A 15,304-nucleotide genomic window follows, 5' to 3' on the forward strand; every position below is an offset into this window, starting at 1 on the left:
GGAGGCGGAAGTTGCAGTGAGCCAAGATTGCACCACTGCAATTTAGCCTGGGCAACACAACAAAACTCTGTCTCAAAAAAAAAAAAAAAAAAAAAAAAAAAAAAAGAATTCAGCTTCTCACCCGGTTCACAGAAAGCTGAACCCTATCTGCTGATTACATATACAGGTGGGCAGTTTAAGGGCTCTGCCTAAAGTCTTTACTAGCATAGAACTGAGAGCCTGCAGTCTTTCGGAATTTAAGAAATTATACACTGCAGGATGATAGCACCACATGGCGGGACATATGACCTTATCTAATTTTTAATCCAGGACACTGCAGCTGTCATACTGTTAATATCCCAATGTGTGTAAAATACAAAAAAGAAGAAAACCACCTAATAAAAATGCATTCAAATCCATGGATGACAGTGACATTCAAATGACTAATCACAGGAAACATATGACTACACTTTTATAATTAATTACATGGAATTTTTGTTTTTTTGTTTTTTGAGATGGAGTCTCAGTCTGTCACCCCAGCTGGAGTGCAGTGACGTGATCAAGTGACCTGGACTCAAGTGATCCTCCCATCTCATTCTCCCAGGTAGCTGGTACTACAGGCACAGGCCACCGTACCTGGCTAATTTTTGCATTTTTTATAGAGACGGGATTTTGCCATGTTGCCCAGGCTGATCTCGAACTCCTGGGCTCAAGAAATCCACCAGCCTCAGCTTCCTAAAGTGCTGGGATTATAGGCCTGAGCCACCAGGGCCAGCTCGAAATTTTTTTTTTAAAAAAAACAGTAATCTCTAGGTAGAAAATAGGGAGAAATTTTAATTTTCTTTTCTTAGTTGAATTTTTTAGGAGGTCAAACAGTATACTTTAAATGTTTAAAACTTTTTGGCCAGGCATAGTGGCTCACACCTGTAACCCTAGCACTTTGGGAGGCTGAGATGGGAGGACTGCTTGAGGCCAGGAGTTCAAGATCAGGCTGTTCAACATAACAAGACCCCATCTCTAAAAAACAAATAAATAAATAAAAATAAAATAAAATTGTGGTAAAATGTATGTAACATAAAATTGACCTTTTAGCCATCTTTAAGTGTGCAGTTCAGTGGCATTAAGTATATTCACTCTGTGCAATTATCACCACCATCCATCTCCAGAATTATTTTTATCTTCTAAACTAGAAATTACTCTTTAAAAAGTAGCTTCCTTGCCTCCTTGCTCTCTGCCACAGCAACCATCCACTATTCTACTTTCTGTCTCTGTGATTTGACTACTCTAAGTACCTGTAAGGGGAATCATACAGCGTTTGTCCTTTTGTAACTGACTTGTTTTACTTAGAATAACATCTTCAAGGTTCACCAGTCTTATTGCACATGTCAAAATTTCCTTCTTTTTTAAAGCTGAATAATATTCTATTGCATGTATGTACCATATTTAGTTTGTTCATTCATCAGTTAATGGACACTTGGGTTTTTCCTCTTTTTGACTACTGTGAAAAATATTACTATGAACATGAGTGTTCAAATATTGTTTGAATCCCTGCTTTTGGGATCATATGGTAATCTATTTTTAATTTTTGAAGAACTGACATCGTATTTTCCATAGTAGCTGCACCATTTTACTTTTCTACCATTAGTGCACCAGGGTTTCAGTTTTTCCACATCCTCACCAACACTTTTTCTTTTCTTTCCCTCCCTTCCTTCCTTCCTTCCTTCCTTTCTTTCTTTCTTTCTTTCTTTCTTTCTTTCTTTCTTTCTTTCTTTCTTTCTTTCTTTCTTTCTTTCTTTCTTTCTTTCTTTCTTTCTTTCTCTTTCTTTCTCTCTCTCTCTTTCTTTTTCTTTCTTTCTCCTTCCTTCCTTCCTTCCTCCCTCCCTCCCTCCCTCCCTTCCTTTACACACCATCCTGTTGGGTGTAAGGTAGTATCTCATTGTAATTTTGATTTGTATTTCTCTAAGGACTTGTGATATTGAGTATCTTTTGCCCTTTAAAAAATAATTTGTTTTAGTCATAGGAGTTCTTTAATATTCTGGATATTAATTCTTATTGCACATATGAAATGCAGATATTTTCTCCCATTTTATGGGTTGCTTTCCACATTGATTGTTTTCTTTGAAACCAGGAAGTTTTTAAATTTAACATAGTCCAATTTATATGGTTTTCCTTTGTTGTCTGTGCTTTGGTATCATATCCAAGAAATAAGTGCTATATTCAATATCATGAAACTCTTCTCCCATGCTATTTCTAAGAGTTGTATGGTTTTAGCTCTTATGTTTTTATTAATTTTGAGTTATTTTTTGTATATGTTACAAGGAAAGGGTCCAACTTAATCTTCTGCATGTGGATATCCAATTTTCCTAACATTTGTTGAAAAGACTGTCTTTTCCCCATTGAATGATCTTGCACCCTTGTAGAAAATCATTTATCTATATATGCAAGAATTTATCTGTGGGCTGTCTATTCCATTCCATTGTCTATATGTCTGTCTTTATGACAGTACCACACTGTTTTGATTAGTGTAGGTTGGTAGTAAGTTGTGAAATTAGGAAATGTGAGACCTCCAACTTTGTTATTTTTCAAGATTCTTTTAGCTATTCATGGTCCCTTGAGATTCCATATAAATTCATGGATTTTTCTTTTCTTTTTCTTTTTTTCTTGAGATGGAGTCTCGCTGTGTCACCAGGCTGGTGTGTAGTGGCGTAATCTTGGCTCACTGCAACCTCCACCTCCCAGGCTCAAGCGATTCTGCCTTAGCCTCCTGAGTAGCTAGGACTACAGGCGTGCTCCACCATGCCCAGCGTAGTTTTATATTTTTAGTAGAGATGGGGTTTCACCATGTTGGCCAGGATGGTCTCGATCTCTTGACCTTGTGATCCACTCGCCTCAGCCTCCCAAAGTGCTGGGATTACAGGCGTGAGCCACCGTGCCTGGCTGAATTTATGGATTTTTCTATTTCTGCAAAGTCATTATTGGGATTTGACTTTGTAAATTTTAAATTTTTTAAATGTAAAATTTGAGAATTTTACATTTTAAAATTCAAGCTATCGTGGTGGTAACAAAGCAAGTTTTAACACAAGAGATTACATGTGTTTCTGATACTTTAATAACAGATTTCTTTTGGAAGATATTCAGTCTGAAGTGCTACTCTTTAATGAACAAGTTCTATATAGACTTTTAAGCTACTGTTGACCATATAGTTGTGGAGAATAATTTCTCCAAAGAGAACAAAAGTCACATTTTTAACCCCAGTGACCTGTTAACCTAACTGTGTCTGAATGTTTTTCTTGTACATAGTTGTGTTACTAATCTTGTTAACTTTGCTTTCTAAAATTCAAGGGGAAAAGTGGGTTTAATTTCTAGAGTAACAGCTAATAACATTATACATTACACATCTTTTTTTTCTTTCAATCTGTTTATAATATTAGTATTTATCTAAATCGGATAAATAGTATAATTCAATTTGTATGAGATTTAGAGATAGTCTATTTCCTGTTGCAACATTCTGATGGAATATACTATTTTTCCTTATTCAGTTTATGTATTTTCTTTTTGGAATCAACTTAAAAAGAAGAAAGTGGGCTGGGCATGGTGGCTTATGCCTGTAATCCCAGCACTTTGGGAGACTGAGGTGGGCAGATTGCTTGAGGTCAGGAGTTTGAGACCAGCATGGCCAACATGGTGAAACCTTATCTCTACCAAAAATCCAAAAATTAGCTGGGCATGGTGGCAGGCACCTGTAATCCCAGCTACTTGGGAGGCTAAGGCAGGAGAATTGCTTGAATCCAGAAGGTAGGAGTTGCAGTGAGCTGAGATCATGCCACTGCACTCCTGCCTGGGTGACAAGAGTAGAACTCCGTCTCAAAAGAAGAAGGAAGAAGAAGAAGAAGAGGAAGAAGAAAGAGAAGAAGAAGAAGAGGAGGAGGAGGAGGAGGAGGAGGAGGAGGCAGCGGCGGCAGCGGCGGCAAAGGAGGAGGAGGAGGAAGAGGAGGAGGAGGGTGACTTCTAAATTACAAAGATCCTAAATTACAGAGAAAGATATCAGAAGAAAGAGTAAAGAGGCTGACAAAATGTAATTGTTTAGATCTTTTGAACAAGGCTAAGTAGTTAAGGTTGTTCTGAGATTTTCAATGCCAGTTTATGCCTATCTGACTTCACATCACTTAATTTCACTTTGTTTATTTCAGCAAATATTTACAGAGTGCCTACCATGCAGCAGGCACTCTTTTAAGCACTGTAGACACAGTCTCCCACAGCACTCACAGTCCTCACAGCAGCTCGCAGCCTCAGAAGGAAATAGACAAGTAAATTAGTAAATTACTATATGTTAGTAGATACAGAATAGTTGAGTAGGAAAGCAATCACAGATTGCTGATCTTCCAGGACTATCTTTTCTAGAGCTCCTTGGCTCACTGCAGCAATGGGGCTATATTTAAGAAGTAAAATAATACAAAGAAGTGATAGTGCTTGGGAATTGTGTCTTTCTTCCGTAAGTATAGAGATGGATTTGTCCTTTCCTCAAAATGGATTCATCATTTAAAGGCAACACCTTTTGGCAGGAATGCCTTGTTTAAATTGTGCAATGTCATTAGGTAAAAGCAAGCTTCTCAAACTTCCCACTGGCTATGTTTCCTCTCAGCCAAGTGAGTGGATCACCATGCTGGGGTCATGGTTACATTGTCTAAGAGTCTGTCCCAAGCTGCCTGCCTGAAGCAAATGCTTTTTTATGTCTTTTGTTTTGTTCTGAACATTCAGTTGAATATTAAAATTGTATTAAAATTCTGAAAGAGCTTTAAACTACTTATTACCTACCCTAAGTCTTTCAGTAATCTTAGTGCTACAAGAGAATGCACCAGCATTTTTATCTCCAAGCTCCAAGGCTTGTGGGCATTCCGTCCCCATTTTAGAAGTGTGGAAGAAGTTATGTTATAGGAGCATAAGAACTAAGCATTCTTTCCTACTCATTATGTTTCTTTCTTTTAAAGAGAGAAAAGCTCCACAATTTTCGAATACAGTTAAATTATCATAGGACATAATAATTAGTAATAGCATTTTACCTTTCAAAAAAAGCCAAGTTTTGGAAATATGATCCACAAAATTCAGTTCCTGAGCATAATAAGCCCATTTATGGCTGCCTGGCAAGACATAGGAATATTATGGAATATCCAGCCTCTTTCTTACTTAGTGTTTGTCATAGGGTGACCAATTTGTCCCAGTTTTCCTGGGACTCTCCTGGTTTGCAAAAGTCCAGCTTCATAGGAATCAGCTTCCCTTAGTCTCAGATGAACTGGGATACTTGATCACCCTCATTTACCCAGAACTGGCAAATGTTTCCAGCGGTTTTCAGGGATCCTTCTCATTTAGGCTGATGGCTGGGAATGACCATGATTCTTTGACTAATAACACAGGGAGAACAGTAAGAAACTCTGAGGCAATCAAGTCCCTGGGAATCAGACAACCCTGCCAAGAACTTTGAGTTAACACAGCAAAAGTTTTAAGTATTTTTGATGCTGAATTGGTCTTCTGTCCCGGAGCAGTGATTTCCAAGTGCAGCTGTGTTTTAGAATCACCTACAGAGATATTTCAAAACATATTTCCTGGCCTGCACCAATAGACTGGCTGACTTAGAATTTCTGTGCCTTTAACACAGCAGATCAATGATGTTTCCACCCCACAAATCTGACCATCGTTGATCTGCTGCTTAAAAATTCCAAAGCCCCTTACTCTTCTGTGACAAAATCCCAACTCATTACGTGGCTTACGAGGTTTTTCATGAGTTTATTACTCCAGTCTCATATTGCACCATCCCATGCATTTAAGTCTGTTTGGCCTTTGTATGCAGTCTTGCCTGGGCCTAGACCACTCTCTCCCTACCTCTTCTTTCTCTGGCTCAAGTATTCATTATGAGATTTCAGGTCCTTACTTCAGGAAGCCTCTTCTGTTAGCTCAGATTCAAGTTAAGTGTTCTTCTGGATGAAGTCCTTAGCCCCAAGTATTTCCTTCATCTAAAGCTTACTATGTCATATTGTAAATGGCTCTCAATTGTTTGTCTATATCTCTCCAGACTTGAATTCCTGAGGATGCAGTTATTTCTCCAATACTGAATACAATGCATTGCACAAAGTAAATGTGTGCAAATATTTATTGAAGGAGTGATTGAATTCAGCCCTCTTTTGAACCTATGCTACTTGTGTGGGTTCCACCTTCCTGTGTTTTATTCCGCCCTCAATTTACTCCTACTCTCCCAGCAAAGCACAGATGGACTCCGTTGACTTTATATAATGAATCACACACTCACCTGTGGGCCCTAAGCTTGACAGAGCAGCTCTTTGCTGCCCCCACATGTTTGAATCAGCTTCTCCTGCAGCTAGGTGAGAAACCCCTTTTTCCACCTGGAGCAGTTTCAGTTGTGGGGTGTTTATAGAACATCCCTGTTGGCCTCCCTACACCTCCGCTGGCACAAAGAAGAACCGTATCTGGTGGAAGAGAATGACGTGACACCTCTGTGTCTGTTTCCCTAATCTCATATTTGTTCTCCTCTATCATCAGGAGTAAATAAGTTGAATATAGAGTCGTCTTCAAAGCATTCTTTTCTGGGTCATTTTACATGTATCTAAATATAGTGGTCTATTTTGCAGCTTCCCTGTGTCCTAGGATTTTAACAACTTGTTTTTGATAAATTTCTATGTGAAAATATTAATGCTGAAGAATAGAAGCTTTCTTACATTCTGAATTTTATTCTTTTATAGAAAAATTAGCAAGTTTTGGCCAGGCGTGGTGGCTCATGCCTATAATCCCAGCACTTTGGGAGGCCGAGGCGGGTGGATCACGAGGTCAAGAGATCGAGACCATCCTGGTCAACATGGTGAAACCCCATGTCTACTAAAAATACAAAAATTAGCTGGGCATGGTGGCACATGCCTGTAGTCCCAGCTACTTGGGAGGCTGAGGGAGGAGAATTGCTTGAACCCAGGAGGCAGAGGTTGTGGTGAGCCGAGATCGCGCCATTGCACTCCAGCCTCGGTAACAAAAGAAAAACTCCATCTTAAAAAAAAAAAAAAAAAAAAGAAAACTAACAAGTTTCTAAAAAAATGGAGATGTAAAGTTGTTTCATCCCCAAAATATAGGATCTTTTTTTTTAACTTAGATTGAATTGTTTGAAATAGTAAAATATATTTGTGATCACATAGTCATCTTCGTTAATACATTGATTTTAGATACATCTATTTTAGATACCACAATATTATTTATTTACTATTTCATTATGATTATTATTTTTGAGGCAGAGTCTCACTCTGTCATCCAGGCTGGAGGGCAGTGGCACTTTCTCAGCTCACTATAACCTCCACCTTCTGGGTGCAAACAAGTCTCCTGCCTCAGCCTCCCAAGTAGCTGGGACTACAGGAGCGTGACACAACGCCTGGCTAATTTTTGTACTTTTGGTAGAGATGCGGTTTCACTATATTGACCAGGCTGGTCTTAAACTCTTGACATCAGGTGATCCGCCTGCCTTAGCCTCCCAGAGTGCTGAGATTATAGGCGTGAACCACTGCACCCGGCCTCTTTCCTTGATTACTATTATACAGTTAAAGAGCCTTTAGTTTATGATGAATAGTGTAGTTGTAAATAAATTGCACTGTATTATATCACCATAGTCTTTTTTGCTTCGGTAATTAGTATCTAGGGTAATTAAACTAAGATGAAACCTATAGTATATGTGGCATATCACAATTAATACAGTTCAAGCACCAGTGTATTTGGGAGGAGGAAAGTAATAGGTGTTTGTTGTCAGTTGGAACAAAAGAAGCTGTCTTCTAAGATAATTAGGAAGTTTGGGGTCAAGATGATCAATACCAACAATATTTGTGTATTTTTAAACTGAATAGTTTAAATGATTAAGCTGAAATAGCTACCTACTTACAGTTTTAGAAGTACTTTATCTGCATTATCTTGTTAGACCTAATAAAGTCCCTATAATGTATAGGGATTGTGACCCTACTTTACAGACAAGTGAACAGTCAGGGAGATTAAATAAGTTTTGGAGAGACTGTTCTGATTTTAAAATTATTTTTTGAAGAAATATTCCTAAGAGTAGATTGTGAAATACCTAAACAGTTTTAATGATATCAGTTTTACATGTTATATTTGGCTAGGGGAAAATATATCTTATAAAATTCCTTTTGTACCCATGCAACAAAAAGTTATTTAATAATGGAGACCTAACAGAAACCATAGTGAATAATTACTATTGTCTCAGCACCTACTGTATGTATGTCAAGTTCCATATTAGGTATCTTACATATTTATGATTGATTTCAAATTAACAAGTATAAAAGGAACTTATCATGATCCAACTTCATAGATGATAAATTAGATCATAACAATGTTAGCAGCTTACACAAATCACACAGCTTAGCTGAGATTGGAAACTATTTCTGAGTGTCTTCAAAGCTGGACTCATTCTACTATATGATGATATAAATTTTATTCCTATATTCTAATTAAAATTCATATTTTCTTGATAGCTTTAAGATTTATTTAGTTTTTTTTATGCTCAAGTCATGTAAACTTGTGTGAACTAGCAGTACAATTTGTGCTCTCAAGATTACTTGATACAGTTTACATTTGAGAGCCACTTTCTGATTACCTTTATCCATAACTAAAGACAAACACTTTTTCAGAATGTCATTTGTGGAAAAACCATATGGAAATAGTTCTGTTGTGTTTCCTTCAGCTGTCTAGTTAAAATGTGACTAAATCATAATAAATATTAGGTGGAAAACCTGTAATTCTTATACTCCCCTGTTTTCAGTACACTTACCCAGCAGCTTTGGCTTTACTGCTGTGTTTGAAATAGCTCTGAAAGAAATCAAGACAATGCCAAAAAGAGGGCATAGAATAATCCTTGAGCAATTTTTGTTTCACATCCTACTTTGCATTAAATCCCAGAGATACTGTGCATAAGCCCGTCTATAGCCAGAATGAAGGTGGCTTTCTCAGCATTGAGTGCGTAAAAAAGGCAGAACTTTCTATGAAATTATCTGCCTTTGTTTTATTTGTGGGAAATAAATAATGATGAAGTCTTCTGTCTTTATAAGAGTACTACTTCATTTCTTTTTATAAAACTAGTTACATATTCACTGTAGAAAATTTAGAAAATACACACCTGTATAAGCAAAAAGAAGAAGTTAAAAACAGTCCTTAGGCTGGGTGCAGTGGCTTACACCTGTAATCCCAGCACTTTGGGAGGCTGTGGCAGACAGATCACCTGAAGTCAGGAGTTCAAGACCAGCCTGGCCAACATGGCGAAATCCCGTCTCTTCTAAAAATACAAAAATTAGCTGGGTACGGTGACCTGTGTACCTGTAGTCCCAGCTACTCAGGAGGCTGAGGCAGAAGAATCAGTTGAACCTGGGAGGTGGAGGTTGCAATGAGCTGAGATCATGCCATGCACTCCAGCCTGGGCGACAGAGCAAGACTGACTCAAAAACAAGAACAAAACACAGAAAAACCAACCAAACAAAAAAACCCAGTGCTTAATATTACCACCCTGTCTTCTAAGCCCTTTTCTTTTAGTCTTTCAGAAGTTTTGTAATCTGTATCACAATTTATAATGCAAACAACTGTACATTCTCTTTTTTATTTTTTATATTAAAATTATTTATTTATTTATTTATTTTCAAAGGACAGTACATTCTATGTCTGCCCTATAAGACTTCACATTTCACATGTTAGAAAAATGAACTTTAGAAAATGGCCTTTACTTTGTCTGATTTAAAGATGAGAAAGAGACGATAATTTGTTATCAAGAACTTCCAGCTTGCCAACCTTCTATCGTCACCATTTTTTCACTTTTAAATGTGATTCTAAATTTTCCTTTTCTGTCATTACATAAGTCACTAAATTCACAGCATGGTGTTTCTTCTTTAAAGACGAGTTTGTCTATTTCAGATTTGGTCAAAGCAAAAAACTGACCTCAGGTGTGAGGATGACTTAAAGGAGAAAGGTGATGACACGTTTTTAAGATCAGAAAAAGGAAATGCACTTGCACCAAAGTAAGAAAGTTTAGATTGAATGATGTCAAAGATTTGTATTCAGTTTGGTTGCTATGTCTCCTAATCTATTAGTGTGGCACAGTACTCTCAACTCTGGAATCACCTGGGAGCCTTTAAAAGTATTGATGTGTAGGTCCTTCTCCAAAAGATTAGAATGTAATTGGTCTGGAATGGCTTGGGCCTTGGGACTTTTCATAGTTCCTCAAATGACTTCAGCACTGTCAGCACTGTGAATCGTTATTCTGGAACATGCTTTATATATTCACCTATGTTAGATGAAAATAGGAACACTTCCTGCCTGAAGACCAATAGCAATCTACATAACTTGAGGCTCCTTCAGTACAGATTGGGAGTTATGCCTTGTAAAAGAGTGCCTGGCAGAGAGGATGAACAGGGCTAACATACAGCATGCTCTTCACTCACTAGGTAAGCTGTGCTCTGACTCAGTGCTGTATCTCCTGGATAAAGTGGGCACCTTTTTCTAATGAGCACAGTGTACAGGCTAACTTGACCCTGCAACTGTGCTTCTTTTCTTTCAACCTGCGTGGAGACATATTGCCTTTACATTAAACTATTTTCTGACTTCAGCATTCTCACTAACATTCTAAACCACCAGGTTCTTCAAAATTCATATTTTCCATTTTTGTCTTGAAGTGAGCATATGTATATGTGGCAGAGACATTTTAAAGCTGCAAATTCCGGTTCATTGACATCTCAGTAATAAATTAGCCTTTAGCCATGTGGAATTAGATTAATTTGGAGACTGAAAAAGCAATGAAAGTGAGAAACCTCAGGAAAGACAAACTTTATAATGGTTGTACCTTGAATACTCATAGTTGACTAGTTAGCTCTCTTCTTTAGAATACAATCGTAATGAACCAGGTTTATAATTTCAGTCCCATAGTTAGCATCAATATAGGAGAAATCTCTGTTCCATTGTCACAGACTGAAACTTTGTTCCCAGCCAGATTTTTCTTTAATACAAGTTGGAATGAAGTCAGGGCACTTCTTACCCATTACCATTACTGGAAAAACAGCTCCAAGTGGCCTCATATGGAATTACATTCAGCGAATGTCAGCTCCATCATAACTAGAAAGATCATTCCTACTAACCAGTGCAAAACATATGCAGGTGTTAGGCAATACCATTCAGGACATAGGCATAGACAAAGACTTCATGACTAAAACACCAAAAGCCAAAATAGACAAGTGGGATCTAATTAAACTAAAGAGCATCTGCACACAAAAAAAGAACTATCATCAGAGTAAACAGGTAACCTACAAAATGGGAGAAACTTTTTGCAATCTATCCATCTGACAAAGGGCTAATATCCAGAATCTACGAAGAACTTAAACAAATATACAAGGAAAAAACAAACAACCTCATCAAAAAGTGGGCAAAGAATATGAATAGACACTTCTCAAAAGAAGACATTTATGCAGCCAACAAACGTGAAAAAAAGCTCATCATCACTGGTCATTAGAGAAATGCGAATTAAAACCGCAATGAGATACCATCTCACGCCAGTTAGAGTGGTGATCATTAAAATGTCAGGAAACAGCAGATGCTGGAAAGGATATGGAGAAATAGGAATGCCTTTACATTGTTGGTGGGAATGTAAATTAATTCAACCATTGTGGACAATGTGGTGATTCCTCAAGTATCTAGAACTAGAAATACCATTTGACCCAGCAATCCCATTACTGGATATATACCCAAAGGATTATAAATCATTCTACTATAAAGACACATGTACAAGTATTTTTATTGTGGCACTGTTCACAATAACAAAGACTTGAAAACAAACCCAAATGCCCAGCAATGATTGATAGACTGGATAAAGAAAATGTGGCACATATACACCATGGACTACTCTGTAGCCATAAAAAAGAATGAGTTCACGTCCTTTTCAGGGACATGGATGAAGTTGGAAACCATCATTCTGAGCAAACTAACACAAGAACAGAAAACCAAGCACCAGATGGTCTCACTCATAAGTGAGAGTTGAACAATGAGAACACATGGACACAGGGAGGGGAACATCACACACTGAGGCCTGTCAGAAAGTGGGGAGATAGGGAAGGGATAGCATTAGGAGGAATACCTGATGTAGATGTTGGGTCAATGGGTGCAGCAAACCACCATGGCACGTGTATACCTATGTAACAAACATGCATGTTCTGCACATGTACCCCAGAACTTAAAGTATTATTTTAAAAAAGGAAAAATAAAAAAAAGAAAGGTCCTAAAGAAAAGAAAGTATAAGCGAATAAAGAAAAGCATGTAATAAATAGTTGCTACTTTGACTTTCAGGAAGGCATTATGTAGCGACTTCGTATTTTGGCTCTTAAAAATGCAGTATGTGGTGAGTATGTTCATGCTGTCTACATCCTGAGGTCTGTCCTTATAATTAAAAACATAAACATACATGTTTAATATTCTGGCTTCTTCAGAATAGGGACCAGATCTTTTTCATTAGTAGATGCTCACTAAAATGTGGTGAGAGAGAAAGCTAAATCTTATATTAATTTCCAATAGGAAACTAGCAAGAATAAAAGATGTTATAAAGAACTGGTCTTTGGAATTGAAGGAAGTAATACTTTAGGCTGCAGTCAGGCAACGTAGCCGTTTATCCAGCAGTTGTCATCCATTGGAAAGAAAAAGTTCAAATGAAAAGTGGCAGAGTTCTTGACACCATTGAAACTTGAAATGGTTGAAATTAAAAAATACCGTACACTAATTTTTTGAATATGCATATTTATGGGATAGTTTTTAAAAACTTATTTAAAGGTAAAAGAATGCACTGTAGACTAATATCAGGTAGATTTTTAAATCTTTTTTTGATTTTTTAAAATCTTTTTAAGTTTTTTAATCTTTTTTTAAATTTTTTAAAATCTTTTTTTAATTTTTTTTTTTAATCCATCAGTCATTCCAGGAGGCTTCTCTCCTCATCATTTAGTATCAGGTAGATTCTTGTAGGAAAGGGCAAAGGAGAAAAGCAGGCAAGTCTTACATAATTTGTTTTAACCCAAATTTTTAGAAACAAAACTATTGCAAATTTAATTCTTTTTGAAAGCTGTAGGATGAGATTTTGCCATATGAACCCAGTTTTCAAGAAGGACATTCTTGAAAACTTCTTCAAATACAGAAATGGCCTTCATACAGGTTGAATGGTAAATAATGAGGCTTATTTGTCATTTAGTACATACTTGATGGCATCAGTGATATTCACAATTATCTGAAAGGCATGCTCCTGTGTGTAAAATACTCATTTAAAAATAAATGTGTCTCTAAGTATATCCGCTAAAATTATAATAAACATAATTGTAATATTTCAATTATGAAAAAAACCATATGCAGATGCATTTGCATTTGTGATGGGAACCAAAGACAATATGATATAAAGCCTACAATTGTGGTTTTCTTGAAAGCTTCAGCAATACATTGTGCTAAGAAACAAACAAACAAACAAACAGAAACTCCGACCTACCAACCTGACTCATCTGACTGACAATCTGCTGTTAGAAAGGTGAAATTTCATCTTTATTGTAATACATTAGATACATTAGATTTTAAAAGGACAGCCAAGCATCATGTGAGTTCTTAACCATATGTTTCTGTACAAAATGAATCACCTAATGAGAAACAGGAAATCACCAATAAAGGCTATTTGTTAATTACACTTGAAGTTACAAGTAGAATGGAGGCAGCAGGGTTTCATTTTAAACCAGATTTAAACACTACATTGAAAGCATCAATAGAAAACTAGGAGATTTTAGACTGTCATTGACCTCATGTGCACTGAAACAGGTTAAGTGTCCCAGGACCAGCCCTGCTTGCCTCCCTCCCCAACCCCGTCCCAAATTATTGCTACTTAGATAAAGCAATTTTTATGTAGTTAATATTAGCACAAACCCTTTTTTCTGCTTGCTTGCTTCCTAGCAACCTGAAGCAGAGTATCTGCTTGCCAATCTGCTTTTGGTTAAAAAAAAAAATTAGAGCAGAATACCCAGTGAATTTGCCAATAGCCCTGACAAGATGGGAATGTATTCAATAAGCTCTCTGTTGATTTTTTGAGCCCAGTATATGATTTAAATTGTCAATTGTCTGATCCTGCTGGACTTTCTATTACAGGCCAGAGAAGACGTGATCCACATGCTGAAGACTGAGAAAACCAAGCCTGAGGTTCTGGAGGCTCATTACGGGTCTGCGGAGCCAGAGAAAGTACTGCGGGTCCTGCACCGAGATGCCATTCTTGCCCAGGAGAAATCCATAGGAGAAGATGTCTATGAGAAACCGATTTCAGAGGTAAAAATATGACACCAACAAGTCCCCTGGAAGTGAACCTCAGGGAGATATCTTCACATTCTTCCATTTACATGCTTTAACATTTCCTTTTAAAGGCAAAATTTTGATGATACACTAATATAGAATTAAAGTGTAATTAAGTAAGTCAAGGGTTATAGTGGATAAGCTTCAGTGTTAAGAATTGTAGAGGCTTTTCCTTAAACATTCCAAAGCCTGAATTATATTTTTCCATGTGGTTCTGATAGTTAAATGCTCTGGCAGTATATTATTATTTTACTTCTCTAAGAAATGATATGTGTAAAAATTTGAAGTACTTACCAGTTTTAACACTGAGCTGTCAGGATCCTTACCAAACTGGTAACCTAAAATTAAATTGATCTTATCACTAATATGGTTATAAAGACACCTTTTTGGAATTTCATGAACTCTGTCATAATTAAAATGGTCTTATGTGAGTGGCTAAAATACAGTAATAGAGGCAAAATCCTAATGAAATGCTTAGGGCATTTTTTAAGATGAAAGGAATTCTGATAGAGCTATGACTATTATTATCAATTACTCAGGATACCACATTTTAAAAATACTCCCACATTGTAGTAGAAGCTTGAGCCAGATTAGGATACCAGTTTTCCCCACTGACCCTTCAGACTTCATATAAAAAAATTTACAGATGTGAAATTAGTATTATGAATGAAAAAAAAACAGAAATTAAAAATCTGAAGCAACTTTTTATACATTTAACATGTAATTTATGTCAAGCCTTTGGAAAAGCTCAGTTTGACACCTCTCAGAGATAAGATCTGCTTTAGACAGCATTCACAACAGATTGATGGTCCCATAATTTTCTAATTTCTGCAGCAAGAATAAACTGGAGCTCTATTCTCATCTTTTCCTAAAGTATTAAGAGATGATTATATGATAGGATGCAGTCAACAGGCTGGATCTACTTTCATATCTG

General features: G+C 36.9%; 1 protein-coding gene across 6 annotated transcripts in view; it reads left to right on the forward strand.

Moving 5' to 3' along the window:
• The window catches only part of FILIP1 (filamin A interacting protein 1), a 239,292-nt gene that overhangs the window by 158,216 nt on the left and 65,772 nt on the right, over positions 1-15,304 (forward strand). For all 6 annotated transcript variants that reach the window (XM_032275485.1, XM_032275487.1, XM_032275484.1 and 3 more), the window contains exon 3: positions 14,173-14,346. In XM_032275485.1, the coding sequence (XP_032131376.1) occupies positions 14,173-14,346 (174 nt within the window). The remainder of the gene's footprint in view (positions 1-14,172; positions 14,347-15,304) is intronic.

This window comes from Sapajus apella, unplaced genomic scaffold, assembly GCF_009761245.1.
Source record: "Sapajus apella isolate SASKATOON/1434 unplaced genomic scaffold, GSC_monkey_1.0 scaffold6, whole genome shotgun sequence".
In the NCBI taxonomy this organism is placed as follows: domain Eukaryota; kingdom Metazoa; phylum Chordata; class Mammalia; order Primates; family Cebidae; genus Sapajus; species Sapajus apella.